Source organism: Rissa tridactyla, chromosome 6 (genome assembly GCF_028500815.1).
Source record: "Rissa tridactyla isolate bRisTri1 chromosome 6, bRisTri1.patW.cur.20221130, whole genome shotgun sequence".
NCBI classification, from domain to species: domain Eukaryota; kingdom Metazoa; phylum Chordata; class Aves; order Charadriiformes; family Laridae; genus Rissa; species Rissa tridactyla.
The window spans coordinates 58,035,271-58,053,063 of NC_071471.1; the positions used below are offsets into that span (position 1 = coordinate 58,035,271).

The 17,793-nt window shown below is 55.2% G+C and overlaps 1 protein-coding gene across 5 annotated transcripts; it reads left to right on the forward strand.

The window, feature by feature from the left end:
- The first annotated feature begins 1,304 nt into the window (after positions 1-1,304).
- Positions 1,305-11,051, forward strand: FGF8 (fibroblast growth factor 8). 5 transcript variants are annotated; one of them, XM_054204641.1, is made up of 6 exons: positions 1,343-1,384; positions 1,488-1,524; positions 2,785-2,932; positions 3,612-3,792; positions 8,044-8,150; positions 9,265-11,051. In XM_054204641.1, the coding sequence occupies exons 3-6, from the start codon at positions 2,816-2,818 to the stop codon at positions 9,550-9,552; spliced, it is 693 nt and encodes a 230-aa protein (XP_054060616.1). In that variant the 5' UTR covers positions 1,343-1,384; positions 1,488-1,524; positions 2,785-2,815; the 3' UTR covers positions 9,553-11,051. The 5 variants fall into 5 exon arrangements, with proteins under 5 accessions (XP_054060619.1, XP_054060620.1, XP_054060616.1 ...); XM_054204644.1 differs by lacking the exon at positions 2,785-2,932 and having other exon boundaries at positions 1,305-1,384; XM_054204645.1 differs by lacking the exon at positions 2,785-2,932 and having other exon boundaries at positions 1,333-1,384; positions 3,645-3,792.
- Positions 11,052-17,793: the final 6,742 nt, after the last annotated feature.

Sequence of the window (17,793 nt, forward strand, 5' to 3'; positions counted from 1 at the left end):
GTGGCTGCATGTGTGTGTGCAGGGGGGGTGTGCAGGGCTGCGTGTGTGTGCAGGCGGGCCCTGCACGCCTGTGTGTGCGGCGGTGCGGCCCCGCCGCTCTGTCACTCAGAGGCCGGCTGACAGGAGCTGCCTCTCCAGCGGCGGCAGATAGCGCTGATTGCTGATTCGAGGAAACAAAATAGCAATTGTAATTATGGGCTCTGATAAGATAAAGGAGGGCGCGGGGAGCGCGGGGACCGGCAGCGGGGCACGGCCGGCAAATTAGCAGCTGTCACTCAGAGCCGAGCAGGCGGCGCCGGCCCCGGCCCCGGCCAGGTACCGGCCCCGGGGGCCGCCCGCCACAGCCCCGCCGCAGCCCCCGCCCCGGTGCGCAACAGGTGGCGGGGTCGGGAACGCCGGGGCTCGCCGGAACAATGCAGTCCTCGGCGGCCCTGCCCGGGCTGCGGGGCTGAGCCCCGTCCCGTCGTCGTCGCCCGGACCCATGGCCCCGCACCGCCGGCCCTGAGGGCGACCGCCCGCCCCACCAGGTAAGCGCCCGGCGGGGATGCTCGGGAGGGGGGGGAACAACCCGCTGGCCACCCCGGCTACGGTATTTGCTCAGCCTCGCTCCCTCTCGAAACTCCGGCCCCCTTCATACCCCCCCCCCCCCCCCCCCAACTACACCCCTACCCCCCCCGGGTAATCCTTTTAATGTCTGGCACGTCCCGGGAGGGCTCGCCCGCCCGGTCCCAATCCACAACGCGCCCGCGGAGCAGCGAGCCCCCGGTGAGGGAAACGCGGCCCCGACGCCCCCTCCTTCCTTCCCAGCCTTTAAACCCCGTTTTACGGATGGGGAAACTGAGGCAAGGGGAGGGAAGGGCGTCCCGCCGGCGGCTGGCGGCGGAGCCCGGCCCTTAGTGCCAGCCCCGAGCCCGGCGACACCTGGCCCGCCGCCCCCTCCGCCTCGGCAGGTACCGCCGGGCTGGGGAGGGCAGCGGGGGAGGCGGCGGTCCGGCCGGGCTTCCCTCTGTGGAGGCGGCGGCCGCCCCTCCCGGCCGCGGCCGCCCCCGCCGTCGGGGCTGCGGGCCGGCCTCGCCGCCTCCCGGGGCGGTAGCGGGGCCGCGGAGCGGGGCGGGGGTCGCCCCGCGGCGGGGGGCCGCCGGCCGTGCGCCCCGGGGGCTGGGCGGGCGGGCGGGCGGGCCGGCAGGGGCCTTTCCCCTCTGTAGCCGCTTGTGCCCTCCTTTCCTCGGGGCGAGGACGCGCCGGCAGGGCGAGAGGAGGCGAGGAGCCGAGGCAGCGCCGCGCCGTGCCCCCCCCCCCCCCGCGGGCGCTCCCCGCCGCCGCCGGGCTCCCGGCCCCGCACCGGCGCCGCGATGGACCCCTGCTCCTCGCTCTTCAGCTACGTGTGAGTACCGGCAGCCCCGGCCCTCCCGCCCCGGGCCCGCAGACCCCCGGTTCACACCTCTCTCCTCTTTTCTCTCTCCCCCCACCCCCGGCTCCCCTCCCAGGTTAATGCACTTGTTCGTCCTCTGCCTGCAAGCCCAGGTAAGTGCCCGCTTGGTCGCCCGGCTTTGTTCGCCCCTCGGGGATGGGGGGGTGCCCCGCAGCCGCCGCCGAGCGCCCCGGGCTTGGGAGGGATAAAAGGAGGGGAGGAGGAGGAACAGTTTAAAACCCAGGAGACAAAAGTGGCCCGGCTGTAAAAAGCCGAGACCGAGGGGGAGCCCCCCGGGCCGCAAAACAAGATGCGGAGGACCCGGGCTGCGAGGCAGGGATACCCGGGATTTCAAGGAATCGCACGGAGTTATTTTTAAGTAGCTTTAGGTCCCGTCCCCCCCCCCCTAAATGGCACTGTGGATACCCCAGTTCCTCTTGTCGGTTTTCTTTTTTTCCTACACTGCTTCACCCAAAAAGTAAAGGGGAATTAAAAAAGGGGGGAAAGAAACCCCACCAAAACCTCCCTAAAAAGCGCAGGTTTTGAGTCAGCTTAAAATTGCCAGACTTTAGCATCGCTGGTTTGTATCGCCAGAGACAGAAGTGTCATGAATAGATTAAACAGCCCGGGCAGAGCTTCTGCATCACCCGCATACCAGCAGGCACGCGTCGCTGGGAGCGGTACGTCTTCAAACCGGGGTGAAGCCCCCCTTACTCCTGAGATCACAGGTGCAGAAGCTTTGTTTAAAATGCCCTTTAAGCTACTTTTTTTTATTATTATTTTATTTTCCTGGAAGCTTGGAAAAAAAAAAAAGAGTTTCCAGCCGAAAAGCAAAGGGAACGAAGCACTGGGAATGTGCAGTTGTATAAAAACATAGCTGTAATATTTTGGAGTATGAGATGGAGACCAAATAGCAGCATGGCTAATGACCTCTCCTCCACATGGTACCCTCATCAGAGCTGGGGAGAGAATCCTGCTGCATTATCCAAAACCCGTCTATAGGAAACACACATGCACAGGCAGAAGCGGAGAGAGAGAGATGACATTGTCAAGGGGAGATATCTCTATAAAGCCAGCTTTGGGAGAGCAGCGGCTTTTGCTTTTATTGGGTTTTTCTGTTGTTTTTTAAGATGGGAGGAAAGCTTCCCATTTGACGTGGGGGTGGCGGGGGGTAGTCCCAGCCTTCTGATGTTGAAAGGAGCTATCTCCTAACATTTGCTCAGAATACATCTTTATAAATGTCAGGCAGCAGCGAAACTTTCCAGACTTAAAAGAGGGATTTGAGACAACGGGGGAAAAAAGACTTCTGTGCAGGCGCGCGAGCTGGGGCTGAGGGGGGAGCAGGTTTGGCAGCTCATGAAAATCATTTAAAGCCCAGGAGCAGCAGCGTCGGGTCTGGAGGGGATGGGCTCAGCTGCGGCTCCGGGGCTAACGGGTTCGGTGCGCCGGGGCTGGGGACAACCCCACTGCTGTCACCTAACAGCTGGCTGCGGACGAGGCATGTGTTTCCACGGGCAGCGCGTTAGTATCCTTGGGTTTTTATGCCGCTAAATACCCAGGCTGGGGCACGGGTTTCTTATAATTCTTATACCTCATAGCTCCACTTTCTCTGGGGACTTTGTATTTAAAGAGCTCAATAAGTGGGGTGTTTGGGAGCAAATAAAGAGCCTGGAACCCAGAGGAAAGGCAGCTGTTGAAGCCGATGGTACAGCGGCTGGGGTACATGTCCAGGGCAGCCGGAGCAGTAGCATGTTCCCGCAGAGGTGACAGAGGTGTGGGACAAATATGTCAGCCCCTCGGGGGGTGGAAACCCAGTGCCATCCTGCATGACCCCCCCTGGACCCTCTCCAGCACCCAGACTCGATGCCCATCTCAGGTGCTCCAGCCGGGACCTGCCGAGTCCCAGAGAGGCCTCTGGAGTCACCGAGCCCTGTCACTCTCCCAAGTCACCTGCACCTCTCTGCTTAGGGCATGTTTGGAGCAGGCACAGCTCTGTAAAGGGCTTTGGTTGCTGCGTCCCGGGGCTTAATGCTCCTTCTCCTGGGGAGGCTCTGCTGGTGCAGGAGGTACCACCGTGGCCCTGGCTCCGTGCCTCCCTGGTAAAGCCCGGCTGGAGGCCGGCGATCTCGGCTCAGCCCATTCACCCCTCTGAGGAGTAGAGATTATAATGGTGTGTCGTATATTTTTTAATTTCCTAAAGGTAACTGTTCAGTCCCCACCTAATTTTACACAGCATGTGAGGGAGCAGAGCCTGGTGACGGATCAGCTCAGCCGGCGGCTCGTCCGTACCTACCAGCTGTACAGCCGGACCAGCGGGAAACATGTGCAGATCTTGGACAACAAGAAAATCAATGCGATGGCAGAGGATGGGGATGTGCACGGTAAGGATGCGCGATGGGGGCGGGTGGTGTGGGGGGAGAGGGAGGACTGGGAAGGTGTTTGCAGCCCAGCACGGCGATTGATGATTTCCGTCCTGTTTGTTAGCCAGAAATCATTAAAATCATTTGGCTTGCGGGGGCTTGTAAAGGGAGAACATAGGGGTCAGCGATCAGCGTCTGTGTGATTCAAGGTGAGGGCAGGTTCCCCTGTGCCGAGGGAGGGGATGGCTCTTGCAGGATGGGGCTCTGCTCTGTTCTTTTTCGTTCTTGGTTTGCACCTGACTGGCAGGGCTCGGGGCTGCGGCGTGCCGAACAGCAGCCGTCGTCTCAGCCCAGCCCTTTGCAGGGCTGGGAATCTCTGAGACTTCCTTTTGGAAAAGAAATAGAAAGGCAAGTTGAAAAAGAAAAGGAGGGGGGAAGGGGGAACGGCCGCTTTGGAAGCCTTCCCTAAACTAGAACTGTCCGCAGTGGCGTTTTCCCTCCCTTCTCAAAACAAATCCCAAGCAGAGGCAGTTGGCTGCGTAAGAAGATGCTGCAGCATCTCCAGAGACAAACTGGGGGGGACTCTGTGAGCACGAGAGCCTGCGCTTCGCCATGGCACCTCTGCCACCACCCCAGCCCTGGCACCCCCTCCCCAAAACCTCCCCCCATGGGGCAGGGGGACCGATCCCTCCGCTAGAGACCCCTGAAGCCCAAACACTTTGATTGCGTGCGCTAATGACACGTTGGGACAGTCAAACGCCGCGCAGGGGTCAGCGGGGCCGGGGAGCCCCAGCACCGCTGCGGGGCCGGCTGCGGGAGGCCTGATCCTGCACCTGGATCAGGGAAGCGCCTGTATTCCTGTGTGTTGTACGTAGGAATCACAACTGTTTTCCTTTGGTATTAGCTGCAATTTCCCTTTCTTGCTCAGGGAGATTAGTAGAAACACTTTTCTTCCTTCCCCTTCTGTATTTTTTTTTTCTCTTCCTTTTGCTTTGGCTGAAAATTTCACACTGGACTTTAGCAGTTCAATCGCGGCACAGATTCCATCTATAAGGTATTCCATACATCCAGCATTAATCTTCCAAATGAATTATTCCCACCCTAGAGCAGCTCTGGCTTGAAAGCTAATTTCCCAAGCAAAAAAAAATCCTGTCTTGTTCTAGTCCTATAATGCCTGGATTTTAAAAAGCAGTTAGTGCATATTTAAATAACGACCAGGTTTAAATAAGGCCAGAAGGAGGGGACTGATGGTGGCTTGAAAAACTCTATTAAAATGTAATAAAAGAAGGTTAAGCATTTGAAGAGCTAAGGAGGAAAATGAAGACTGATCTAAACCAGAAAGAGAACAAGCAGTTTTTCAGATGTAAAGTTTTAAAAGAGTTGCAAGTCTGTAAATGTTAAAATAGAGGTTCAGGATTGTTCTATATGAATCTCTAGGGAGGCCCCCATGTCTGGAAGAACTATTAAAACGCTTCTTACTTTCACCTTTTTTAACATTTCCTGAATACTTTCTCCTCTTCGCAGTCCAGTTGGGGGATCAAGTGTGTCTCGCTGCATTTTTTCAGCATTTACGTAGCCACTTTCCCTTCAAAGTTTGAGCATGAAACATAATTTTACTGGGATAAATCTGTCACTTAAGTGAAAGAATAGAGTTGAAAACGTCAAGTTCCCCCCCTCCCCAAAAAAAAAAAAAGGGAAAAAAAAAAAAAAGGACTCCCCCAAAATGTTATTTAGAAATCCACTTTTAAAGAAAAGAGCCCCCCTTTCCGAGCCCTTCCCTCTGCTTTTTTTTTTTATCTCATTTTTGGGGGTGGGCGTGTAAAAAGGGTTGATTTATTTTTGCAGATGACCCCTTTCCCCACGCTGACGTTTTTACAGCCGACTTAACATCGACTCCGGCATTTTCGGTTATCTGTCTTAATTGTCAATATTTGATTGACTTTTTTTTTTTTTTTTAATTCTAAGGAAAGGCGGGTGGCTGGTGCAGCCCGCCTCGTCCCTCCCCGCCACTGAGCAAACCGCGGCCGGCTGCAGCCCGGGCTAAACCCCGCAAGTGGCTGGGGACGCCGGTGCAGCTCCCTGCCGACTTGCCGGTTTCGTCTGTGCCCGGGGTTTTCCGCTGGTCAGGATGGGGGTCTGCAGGGTTTGTGGGTCACCCACACGGGCCTGGGTGTGCAGGTCCCCCTGGGGACAGGTTGTCCCTGTCCTTTGCTGCCAGCAGGGATGGAGCCGTGCGCTGGCTGGGCTCGTGCCGGGTGGCGAACCCGGCCGGTGGCTGTAAATCACGGAAGGGGGGGGGGGGAAAAAGGCCAAAAGGAAAGCGATGTGCATCTTTAAAGCGGGGTTTTGTGCTCGCTGGGGCTGAGGCCTCCCTGCTTCCTCCCTCCCTCCTCCGTCCCTCCCTCCCTCCCTCCCTCCCCGCTCTTTCTATCTCTGGCAGAGAAAAATCAATTCTCCTCAAACCTTTTACTGCCTCTGAGATCAATTCCCCCTCCTTTCCCCAATATAGACAAATAGGGGGTCCCTGTCTCAGCGCTTCATTTGCAGAGCGCTGTGGCTCCTGTGGCTGGCTTTGGGGATGCTGGGTCCGTGCCAGGTGTTGGTGCCAGGGTGGCACAGCCTGGAGTGGGCTTTTCCCAAATTGTTCAGCTCTGAGTCCAGTCTGTGCTGGGCTGGGGGTGGGGGGCTGTGGGTGCAGGGCGGTCTGGGGACGAGAGATTGCCACGAGGTGCTGTTGGTAGGAGGGAGTGTGGGGAAGGGGTGCCTGCATGCGCATCGAGCCTGGCTTACCCGGCAGCATTAAATCAGGTGGTCCCAGCAAGTTTTGGGATGCCCTTTCCGTTGTGGAACTTGGCTGCTGCCAGCACTGCCAGCTCGCTGTCCCCATCCTCGGTGCCATTGACCTCAGCAGTGCCCGTGATGCCAGGGATGCAGGATCAGGGTGTCGCAGAGACAGAGAGGCAGCAGTTTGCTCCTAGCCCGGAGTGTGAGTTAGGCTCACTTTAGCTTGTGCGTGTGCCCACAGCCTCCTCCTGCCATTCAAAGCATCCTACTGCAAAGCCACCCGCTCCAGAGCCATATCACCCTTGCTGTGTCTCGCCTGTGGCTGAGCATCCTGGGATGGAGATGTGCAAGCCAGGGGTGGACCACAGTCCTGAGGAACCAAGCAGCCCTTGTGCAGAGATCAGAGAGGAGAAATAAGGCATCAGTGGGCTTATTCCCATAATAAGGCTGTAGACTTGGAAGCCTTGCGGTCTGCGTTCTAATTACCTTGCCAAATTGTGCTTATTGTACTAGGGGCTGATGCTGGGCAAGAGGTGATGGTGGTGAGACGGAACAGTCCCAGCTGACTTTTTAGAGCCATGGGGAAATCTTTGGTGCTTGGCACAGCACAGAGCTTTTGAGGTGCAAACAGGTAGCCACCATCTGCATCGGGGCTTGCCCTGGGGAGGGGAGCTGGCTCTGGGGACAGCAGCTGCAGGGCTGGGCAGAAGGATGTCCTGTCCCCATCCTCCCCCTTCCCTGGGGATGGATGGGCTTCGGGGCTCGAGTTCCCAGGGCGGAGGCAGGGAGGGAAGGTGACAGGTCTATTTATAGGCGGCCCATCGACCCGGCGATTTGCATAGCTCCTTCGGAAGTCGATCGATGCCTCCATTAAAAAACTGAGACCAAATCAATACGCCCTCTCGACTCGTGCAAAGGTGAAAGGCATTAAAAGGATGGCCGTACCCTTCACGCCTCCCCTGCCAGCTGCAAAGACACTGCTCCTCCTGCAGTCCTGGCCCGGCAGAGAGGCGCGGAGCAGTGTCCCCTGGGCTGGGGACAGCTGGCAGCACGCTGTGCGCTTCCAGAGGGCGCCTGCCTGCAGGCTCACCCAGACCTGCCTCTGTTTGCAGGGCAGCTGGCTTGTTCTCCACTGGCCATCGCGTGCCCTGCTTGCTAGCCTGCCTCCCTTCTGGGATGACTCTGTGGCACCTGAACCACTGAGCCCCATGGAGCCAGGCAAGGCAGAGCTACTCCCCCTCCAGCGTGGCTCAGGGTGGCAAAAGAAGGTGACCAAGAGCAGGGGCAGAGTGGCAGGGTAGAGGGAACAAGGCTGGCTCTTCACCTTCTGCCTTGATTTTAGGGCTCTCTCTGGCCCAGCCGCCCACCTGCCCAGCGTGTGCCCTCTGTGCCCAGCACCTGGCATCGCCGGGGTCTCCATCCCTGTGCCTGCCCCATCCCAGAGCCCCTCTGACCTCCCTCTCTCTTTCCTCCCACCGCTCTCCCCAGCCAAGCTCATCGTGGAGACGGACACCTTCGGGAGCCGCGTGCGCATCAAGGGGGCGGCCACAGGTTTCTACATCTGCATGAACAAGAAGGGGAAGCTGATCGGCAAGGTGGGGCGCTGGGCTCGCGGGCAGGGGAGAGCCAGGTGTGGTGGGAGGTGGGATGGGGAGGCGGGCACGGAAGAGACAGATGTGGTGTGGGTGCTGAGCAGGGCTTGCTGGGAGAGGAGCTCTAACCTGATACGGAGCCCATCCATGGGGATGGGGAGGTGGGATGGGGGTCTCAGGGGACCCCTTTGAGGGCAGGGGGATGAGCCATCCTGCAGCCTGGGCGGTGGGAGGGAAGGAGGGGAGCAAGGGAGGTGGGTGGGTGCCGTGTGGGGCGCATTCCTTGTATCTCCCCGAACAAATAGGCGGATTGCCGGGCTATTCTCCCCGATTACATGGTACAAGTGCCAGGAATGTTAAGATGCTCCGTGGGGCTGGCCCCAAGGCCAGGCCCCACCGCACGCTGGTTAGTCACGCTCCCTCCGAGCCTCGAAGCTCCCTCCCTGGGGCCAGAGGGGGCTGGATGTGCAAAATCCTGCTGGGACAGCGATTGTCTGGGAGGATTTGCCATGGCGACTCCTTCCCTGGGGCTGGCCAATGGGGGTCTTCTCCCTGGTCCTGCTGCTGCCTGTAATAGTGGGGGATCTCAGCCTCCAACTGCCCCTGTGCTCCCTGCCACCATGGTTCTCGTGGACCATCACCGCTCCTGCCCCCCGGTGCCCCTCCTATATTAAATACCCTAAAAAATATCCTAAAAAAATAGGATGGGTGGGTCAATTGCCACTGAGATGGAGAGTTTGCTTGTGGTCATGCTGGCGGGGGAATCCAGCCCCTGGCACAGATGGGGGCAGGATGGGAGCAGGCAAAAACCCCCCTTATGGGTACAGTGGAAATGAAGGCTGGGGCTGGCAGCCCGCTGCTGGCATCACATGGAGGGACACGAGCTACAATGAGCAGTGTCTGTCCATGCCACAGTGCCTGCTCCCCACAGCTTTCTAAGGAAATGCAGATTTTGGGCAATTCTGACCTGTAGGAGGAGGTGGGAAAAGCGAGCCCTTGGCTGCCCGCAAGCGCTGCAGCCCTGCCGCCACACCGTCCAGTCCGGCTTGGGGTAGCGAGAAGCAGCCCTCTGACCGAGCGCCCGTTGCTTATATCCCCCCTTCTGTCCCCTTCTCAGAGCAACGGCAAAGGCAAGGACTGCGTCTTCACGGAGATCGTCCTGGAGAACAACTACACGGCGCTGCAGAACGCCAAGTACGAAGGCTGGTACATGGCCTTCACCCGCAAGGGCCGCCCGCGCAAGGGCTCCAAGACCCGGCAGCACCAACGGGAGGTGCATTTCATGAAGAGGCTTCCCAAAGGCCACCAGACCACCGAGCCCCACAGACGCTTTGAGTTCCTCAACTACCCCTTCAACCGGAGAAGTAAAAGGACTAGAAACTCCAACTCCAGGGTGGGCCCTTGACTTGCTTGCCCCTGCCCGCACCTCTCCCGGAGGCCTCTCCTTCCTCTGAGCTTGGTGGACTATACGTAGAGACTTTCCCATATGGGTATTAAACATAAAAATAAGGGGGGGGGGAGGATAAAAAAAAAACAAACTTACCTGCTCTAGTTGTTGATAATTTTGGGGGGGTGGTTGTTTGGTTTTTACAAAAAAAAAAAAAGGAGAAAAAAAAAAAAGAGAGAGGCTCTATTTTTGTACTCCAACTTGAAGAGAAATGAAACGTTCAAAGACTGGTGAAGGGGGAAGAGCCCTTCGCTTAGAAATGTTCTAGTCTGTTTGGGGTCGTGTTTTATTTTTTAATATTTTTTTTTTTTTTTGTAGCTCTAGGGGTAAAGGAGAAAAAAACATAATCACCATTTAAAACAAACAAGCAAAAAACAGAAATCCAAATCTGGGAGCGATGTGCTACTTAAATGAACTGAATTAACGCTTACCAGAGAAGATGGAAAGGTCTGAAAAAAATTAAGGGAAGGGGATTTATTTCAGAGGTGGCCTGAGGTCTCCCGGGTGGGTTTTGCATCCTGGGGGATGTGTGGGCACTGCCAGGGGCAGGGGGCCGGCTGCAACGCCTGGGGTGAGGACCGCCGGATGCTTTCCTTCCTTAGATGCGCCCGCTTCTTCGGCTGAGCGAGGGGTTGCTGGAAGCCGCTTGCATCCTTCCAGAAACGCTGTTGGCTTCACAGCTCCCAGCTTATTTTTTTTCTCAGGAGGGGACAGGGGTGATGGACGCCCCAGGGAAAGTCCTGAACTGACTTGGTACCTCTTACCCACGAGAGCGTCTTTGGCATTTGGTTTGTTTTAAACTACTAAGGTGAGGCAGTGGGTGACAGCTGCCGTGGAGCAGGCTGGTAACTGTTTTGGTTTGGTTTTTTTTTTTTTTTCCATGTGGAAAATGTGAACTTCTCACCAAAAACTGATACATTTTTTCTCCTGTTTATATTTTTTTTATCAGATGGAATTTTTCACCCGTAAAATTAAAAAAAAGTTTACAAATTACTGTGGAGCCATTTCGGGCTAGTTTTGTCATAATATTTGGTTTGTGGTTGTCACTTCCATTGTCAACTGTCTCTTCCAGGTTTGCTCTTTGATGAAATACCACGGTCCTTGTCCTCCTAGGAAAGGAGAGGTTTTCTTTCAAAACTTCTGTGTTGACAGAAGCCCAATTTTCTATTTAGAAAAAAAAAAAAAAACAAAAACCAAAAAAAAAAACAAAACCCAAACCACAACCCAAAGGAGACATTAAATCTCTTGAGCGAACATCCCCAGCCAGCCCCGCTCTGCACATGCTGCCCTGGGACTGCGACTCTCTCCAAAGGGTTAAAGCAATTATTCTTCACGGGGAGGGCAAACAAAGACACTGGATAGGAGCCAGAACCAGGGGTGACTTTTCATCCAACGTGTTTTTTTTGATTGTTTGGGGTTTTTTTGTTTCCTTGAGGATTTTTTTTTTTGTGTTTTGTTTTGGTTGTGTACAAATTGAATATGAAATGATTGAAATATTTATTTAATATGTGCATTAAAAATTTGTATTAGTCTAACTGCGCCTGATGCTTTCCTGGGGCTGGAGAGGCAGGTTGGAGAGGGGGGCAGAGGAGGATGGTGAGGTGCAGGATGGGGCTGAAACTGCCCCTTGAGGCTGCCTCTTCCCAAGGGAGAAGCCATGGGACGCTGAAGGATGCTCTGAGATCTCAGTCCCCGATGGGTCTTGTGGAAATCATGGTTTTCCTTGCAGCAAATTCCAGGTTTAATGGGCAGATGCCACCTCCTTGCCCTGTGGGGACAGGCCCATTGCAGGCTGGATGGGGGCAGAGTGCAGCGGAGCCTTGACCAGCAGTTTTAAGCGTGGGATGAAGCTTTCCAAGACAGAAAGCCGGTATCTGCTCCTCTCTGGTCCAGATGAGCTTGGCGTCTGTGTGAGATGAGCTGTTGGGTCCCCTCCTTTGGTGGATACTCAGCCCTGCTGAGGTGCTGGGTCTTGTTCAGAGGAGCTGATGTAGGACTTGGATATCGAGTGGTCTCAGATATGGAAGGAAGCAAGAATTAAATTCTTTATTATTTTTTAAAAAAACATATTTATTGCAGAAATAGAGCGATCTTGCAAGGTGAGAGTCTCGCCATTGCTGGTGCCAGCCCTGCTGGTGCTGCCAGCCTCAAGACATCGCTTAGTGCTCAGGGTGTTTTTTGTCTGCAGGGTGCAAGGATGAGCCACCCCCTGTCTGATGCCACCAGCTGGGCTGAGCTGTCCTTATGTATCATTAATTTCAAGGAGGGAAGCCTGGGGACCGAGCACTCGGCCACACTCTGAGCATCGTTGCTACATTGCAGGGGTCGTGGGTGAAGGACAGTGCTGGTAAAGGCAGATGACATTTGCCTGGCTGTCCCAGGAGGGATCCAAGCACTGCAGAAGCCTGGAGCCAGCAGCGCTGGGGCAACCCCTTGTTGCGGTTTCCAGACTACAGGAACTAAAAGTGAATGGCTCCTGGCCTTTCCCCAGGCAGAGATGGTGTTTGATAGTCCTTAATGGGTGCTTTTCTTTCATTAATTTGTCTAATTGCTTTTCCTAATGGCTTTGTGAACCTGGGTGAATTGGTGCTGGGTTGCTGCCCCAGGTAAGGGTAGCAGAGGGGCAGGACTGGCTCCAGGCAGGTCAGCAGACCTCTCCTCCCTTGTTATCTGTCCTCCAGGGACAGTGATAACAGGGACGGGTGTGGAAGCTCCAGTAAGGCTTTCCCCCTATCCCTGCCATCCTGGGGTGCAGCTGAGGGCTGGAGCAGGGGGCACCCAGCACCCTGGGTTTTGAGGGGGGGAAGGACACCTCCGTGTCCTTGCACAGCTCTGTACCACACACCATCCCCAACTCCTGCCATCTGCTCTGCTACAGCCTGCCGTTGCGAAAGGTACCCAGGTCTTGCTCCTGAGAAGGGACCCCTTGCTTTCCCAGCTTGGTTGGTCCATGGTTAATTAGCCCCTTTTTATTAAAGGGTTTTTGGGTGGCCACGCTGCCTAGGAACGCTACAAAACTTGGGGCTTTGTTTATTGCTTGAATTTGCCCAGCTTCAGCTGCCAGCCAGCAAATGTTGTTTTACCTTTGCTTGGAAGATTAAAGAGCCCACTACTAGCTAGTTAATGAGTAAGTGAATTAATTAATGGCTCCTCATACCCTGTCTCTGCACTGATATTGCTTAGTCCCTGGAATGGCTGGAGCGGCTCAAGTTCTTCCCCGTGACCTGGGCCCTGCAGTGTCCTGAGTGTGTGGTCCTCCAGGGCTGGTAGCTCCCACCACCCGTGCAGGGAGGTGGGGATAATCCCTGGTGGTACCTACTGTTCCTTCAGGGATGCAGAAACCCTGGTTTTTGGTCGAATGTGTGGGGTCAATCATCACTCATGAATCTGGGACCTTTCCCTCCTTCTTCATCATCAGCGGGTGTGTGGACCGAGCTTGAGAATCATAGCCACCCGAAGGCCCTGGGGACTGCAGGACACTGAGCCAGGGCTGGACCCAGAAGAGTGCTGGGGACAGGAGGCTTTGGAGGCGGGTGTTTGCTTCCGTCAACTCATGCTGTTAGCATGGGTGTTTTGGGCAGAAACCCCAGCTGCGAGCTAGCAAAGTCTCTGTGATAGAGATGTGCCTATCCCCAGCACCACCACTCCCTGTGGTCCCTTCGCTGTCATCAGCTGGCTGGAGGGAGGTGGCAGATGAAGCAGGAGAGGAGCAGTACTGCCCTGGCCATTGGCGCAGGGAAGACTACCCCATCCTGAGCTCCAAGCGGTCGTGCGTGTGTGTCCCTGCCTTTGCGGCAGGATGCTGACTGGACACTGCGACAAGGCTGGAGCTGAGTGATGTTTGAGAGAGTCTGCCTTGCAAGGCAAGACCAGGAAGCCCAGCTGGTCCAGCCAACCAATGTGGGGTAAGAAGTAAATGTGGAGTGAACACACCAGGGCAATTCCAGGCAGGGAGAAGATCTGTTTTTTAGGCTAAATGTGGCTGTGGCAGAGAAACAGTAGATAGGCAGGAATAGATCAAAGTGGCAAGAAAAGGCTGTCCAAGCAGGGGCTGCACCAGGGCTTGGTCCACCAAGCCCCAAACCTTTTGGGACACATTGTCTCTTCTCCCATCCCCTCACTTACTGTACAACCACTGCTGGTCTTCATTGCAGGGCCAACGCACGAGAACTTTGCCGCAAGGTCTGCTGAGGGAAAGGTGCCCACCACGAGGGGTGGGCTGTGTGATGCTGTGGCAGGGATGGAGGGATGGGGCTCACCCAGGCCCCCTTGGGCATACCCTGCCTTGGGAAGGAGGACTGGGGTGTTTGTTTATTGCATCAGGCTCAGCTTTCAAACATCTCCCTGCCATCCCCATCCCCCTCCTTTAATTAATTCTGGGTAAGAAGTCCTGGCTTTATTGTGCCACCAAGCCGAGGGCTCCCTGTGGGAAAAGTCACACCTTCTGAACAGCTTCTGATACCATGCAAATGAAGGACAAGTCCAGGAAACGCTTTCATCTCGGACCTGTCCAGCCCCCTGCCCATTAATTACACACATTTCATTTGTGTGAGAGCAATTCCTCTTGGGGAGGGGGTGGGGGATGGCCGCGGCTTGTGGATCATCTCAGCCCCGCTCTCTAAAGACCCCTCCTTGGAAGGGGGTTTATAGCCAGAAACGCGGATGCTCAGGGGCTCTGTGGGGGATCCCATATTTCTGCTCTCACACAGATACTCCAAATCAAACTGGCTCATCGGCGGGCTGCGTCCTGCCAGCAGCGACGGCTCAACACCGCCCCGTGCCCTGCTGTGGGAGCATCCTGGAGGGAGGCATGAGATGGAGCAGAAATGAGATCACTGCTGTGCCAAGGGAGTGATTCTGTGGGACCAGGAGCTCATGAGATGGGTAACTTTGGGCAGGATGACCACAAAATTAGTCTCATGAAGGGAAACATCTTTCCACGCTGCTACCGAAATGCTTGTGTTGGACTATGTCATGCTGTGGCAGGGTTCAAAGCCTTCTTGGCCACATGTGGACCAGACCCAGCTCTCCTGTTGAGCTTTGGTCTCTCTGTGCTCCTCTCCTTTCCACACAGCCCCTCTGACCATGGTGTCCTGGCATGGCTGCAGCCAAAATGACCTCCAGACTGGCTCCTGTTTTCCTGGGGCTGATGGGGAGAGCTGGCTCCAGATCCTGGAGAAGTAGTAGAGCAAGGAGAAGCGGAGCATGGTGGGTTTTCACAGCCCGTTTCCTGGCCATGATAATAACACTTAGCACTTCTGTAACACCTGGGATGCTCCAAGCACCTAGACATCTGCTCCTCATTACCACCCTGCTTCCCATCTGCAGTGTCTCTGCCCCATCCCCATGCACACCTACAGCAGCAACAGCTCTCCCCTGGAAATGGAGCCCCCCCCCCAGCTTCTTTTCTCCCAGAAACCTTCAGGGTAGGGTCTCAGGGAGCTGCAGCCACATTCTGCTTTGGGGTTGGGGCTGGGGGCTGCCCTTCAGGCCTGGGGCAGCAGAGTGGGGTGGTTGCTGTGGCTTTGCTGCAGAAGACCTTTGATGGCCAAGTTTGCTGTTTGCCTTCCTCCCAGACTGAGCAGGCACAATCTGTGTCCTCTGGTGTCACAACCCATGGCTCTGGGGACACCATGGCACCTGTGGCTTGGTGCAGCAGAGGGGCTCTTGGGAGATGTTGGAGGGATATTTGGAACTTGGTTAATGGGAACTTGCAGCCTTTCTGGGTCAGGGTCAGCATGAAAGTGGTGCTGGGCTCTAGCAAAACTGTTTGTCCACCCACTGGTCCTGTGCCATGTCAGCCAGGGGATGAGAGAGGGCTCATGTGTGGATGGATTTAATATTACCTGATTAGTGGCCCAGGCTACTCTGCAATGAAATGCACTTTAGATGTGCTGTGCTGGGAGCAGAGGGGATGCTCTTGGGCTTCGTGTGACTTACATCATCTCTCCTACGTCTATAGTGGCTGTAGCAGCAGAAGGTCTCCAGGCTGTCAGATGTGATGGCCAAGATGCAACCTGTGTTTGCAAAGTCCTGGATCAGAGGCTGGGAGAGGCTTGGCTGTATTGGGAAGAACCACTCCAACCATGCCCAGGTATTACTACTTTGCTAAGCTCGTGCTGTCAATCGTTGTGGACTGGAAATGGGATTGTGAGAGCCACTAGAGCCTCCCCAGCTCAGTGGGTGCCTGGTCTGTGCCCCTGCTCCCATTCAAGTCCTCTGTTCAGCCATGGACTCATCCCTTTCACCCATGGTTGTGGCACTGCCAAGGGTCCCTTCTTCCTGGCATGACCACTCCTGCCAATATGGTCTTTTAAAATATTTTTTTTCACTTAAAGTTTTTATAGTAGAAGGAGAAGGACAAACTCAGCCTCACTCTTGCTGTGATCATTTTGCCAGTTCTTTCTGCTGTAGTTGGCACATCTTGGTGGTAGAGTCTTTTCTTTTATGAGCTGCTCACAGAGTAAACAGCAGCCTTTGACCCAAAGATGTGTTGTTTCAAATGGTCAGCTGTAGCAGATGGCATAAACTGGCAAGGCAGACCTAACCACGGGTCTAGTTACTACCCCAGCAAGAGAGAGTCCTGGGAAAGGATTTGAAGGATGGCTGGAAGGTGACCCTGTGGAAGCTCATAGCAAACATGAGAAAATCTCCAATCGTAACATCAAAAAAACCCAAGCTGTTGGAGTAGCTGAAGTTCAGGATGATGAGACCCAGGCTGTATATTGTTATGAAAATTTTGGCTGCTGAGATGTGAAATGGGAGCTTGAGTGCTGGCTGTACTTGCCTGCTCAGGCCCTGGGACGTGGATGTGCTCTCCATTGCCCCGTGAGAAGCAGATGCCCAGCTGGGAGCCAGCCCTTTGGTAATGGCCTGCGAATTTCCCTCGGCTCCGTTAATTGCTGCCTGGCTGCTAGTTACAACTCCGAGTCAATTGCTGGGAGTGTTGGGCCCTGCAAAACAACCCCTTGAAATCAGTTGTTAGCCCAATTAACAACCAGTTTGGCTTCGGTTCAGGCTGTTAACCATCAAACAGCTAACTGCTGGTAATGATTGATTTCTCAGCAGTTGGGGCTGCAGTGGAGGAGCCAACCTGTTTCACAAAATGCCATTAAAGCCAAGACTTTGTGAACGCATCTGGCTCAGACAAACATTCGAGCTGTCCCACACCAGTAGAGCAGGCAAGGTGGTGGCCAGGATTTCTATCCATTTTAATTAAAGCATGGGTTGTTGGGGTGTGTTAGGATGGACTGGCAGCCAGCAGGCCACACCAGGCTCCAGGTAGTCAGCCACCGCTGTTTGTAGGGCAACCACTCATATGTGTGGAGCATCATGTTTTTCAAAGCCCCCATGGATGGGAACTGCTCGGTGTCCAGCTCTCTTTCACAGTTGCTGTTCCAGCTAGCAAACCTGCAAAGATAAGCTTGTCCAGTTTGGATGTTCGGATGTTTCCACAAATCACCTGGGCCATTTTCATCTGCACAGCCAGCTGGGAGCTCGTAAGGGGAGAGCGGTTCCCGTCAGCATATGCAATCCTGGGGATGCCTCTGAGCAGTCTGGGACCGACGCTGGCCTGTGTCTGCTGGTGGGCAGTGCGGACTCATCTGCAGATGTGAGTATCTCCATGAAAGACATAAAATACTCTTTGAGTCTCAGGTAAGGCCAACAGCAGGGTTTTGTTTAAGGTTACTGGTTAGGTCTTCATCCATTTCCCTCTGCAGCTTCAGGCCCTGGTTCTCCACTGTGTGCTGGTGGGTTCTTCTAACACGTTGCTGGTGCTACATCAAGGGCTTTTCTCCCTGGGATGTTTTTCCCCTGATCAAAGTGGCTGATTCAAGCTGCAGCATGTACGGGGAGGAGGGATCCGGCCACCTGTTAGCAAAAGACTTTGAAAACGCAGAGGACGTGCTGCAGAGGTTGACCTTGTGAAACGTACACCTCGATGGTGCTGGGTAGCAGAGCGGCGCGGGGCGAGGAGTGAGCGCCTTGGTGTACAACACCGTGGTCCTCATGCTTTTGAGGGCACCCGGGGACCTGTGGTCCTGCCAGGGCCTGGGCTCTGCAGCCCGAGCGCTGTTTCTGAAGCTGGGTCCCGGTAGCTTTCAGCAGGACACGAGCACCTGAGACCCATGTAGATGTTTCAAAGATCTTTCCACAAGGTTCCTCGAAGTGTAGATCTGGTCCCCTCCTGATGCCATG

Bases quoted from the DNA above. Each gene is read 5' to 3' on its own strand.
- FGF8 (XM_054204641.1), top strand. From the start codon at position 2,816: ATGGGCTCAGCTGCGGCTCCGGGGCTAACGGGTTCGGTGCGCCGGGGC. The intron at 2,933-3,611 runs GTTAGTATCCTT...AATTTCCTAAAG, and splicing joins TGTGTTTCCACGGGCAGCGC to GTAACTGTTCAGTCCCCACC. The intron at 3,793-8,043 runs GTAAGGATGCGC...CGCTCTCCCCAG, and splicing joins AGAGGATGGGGATGTGCACG to CCAAGCTCATCGTGGAGACG.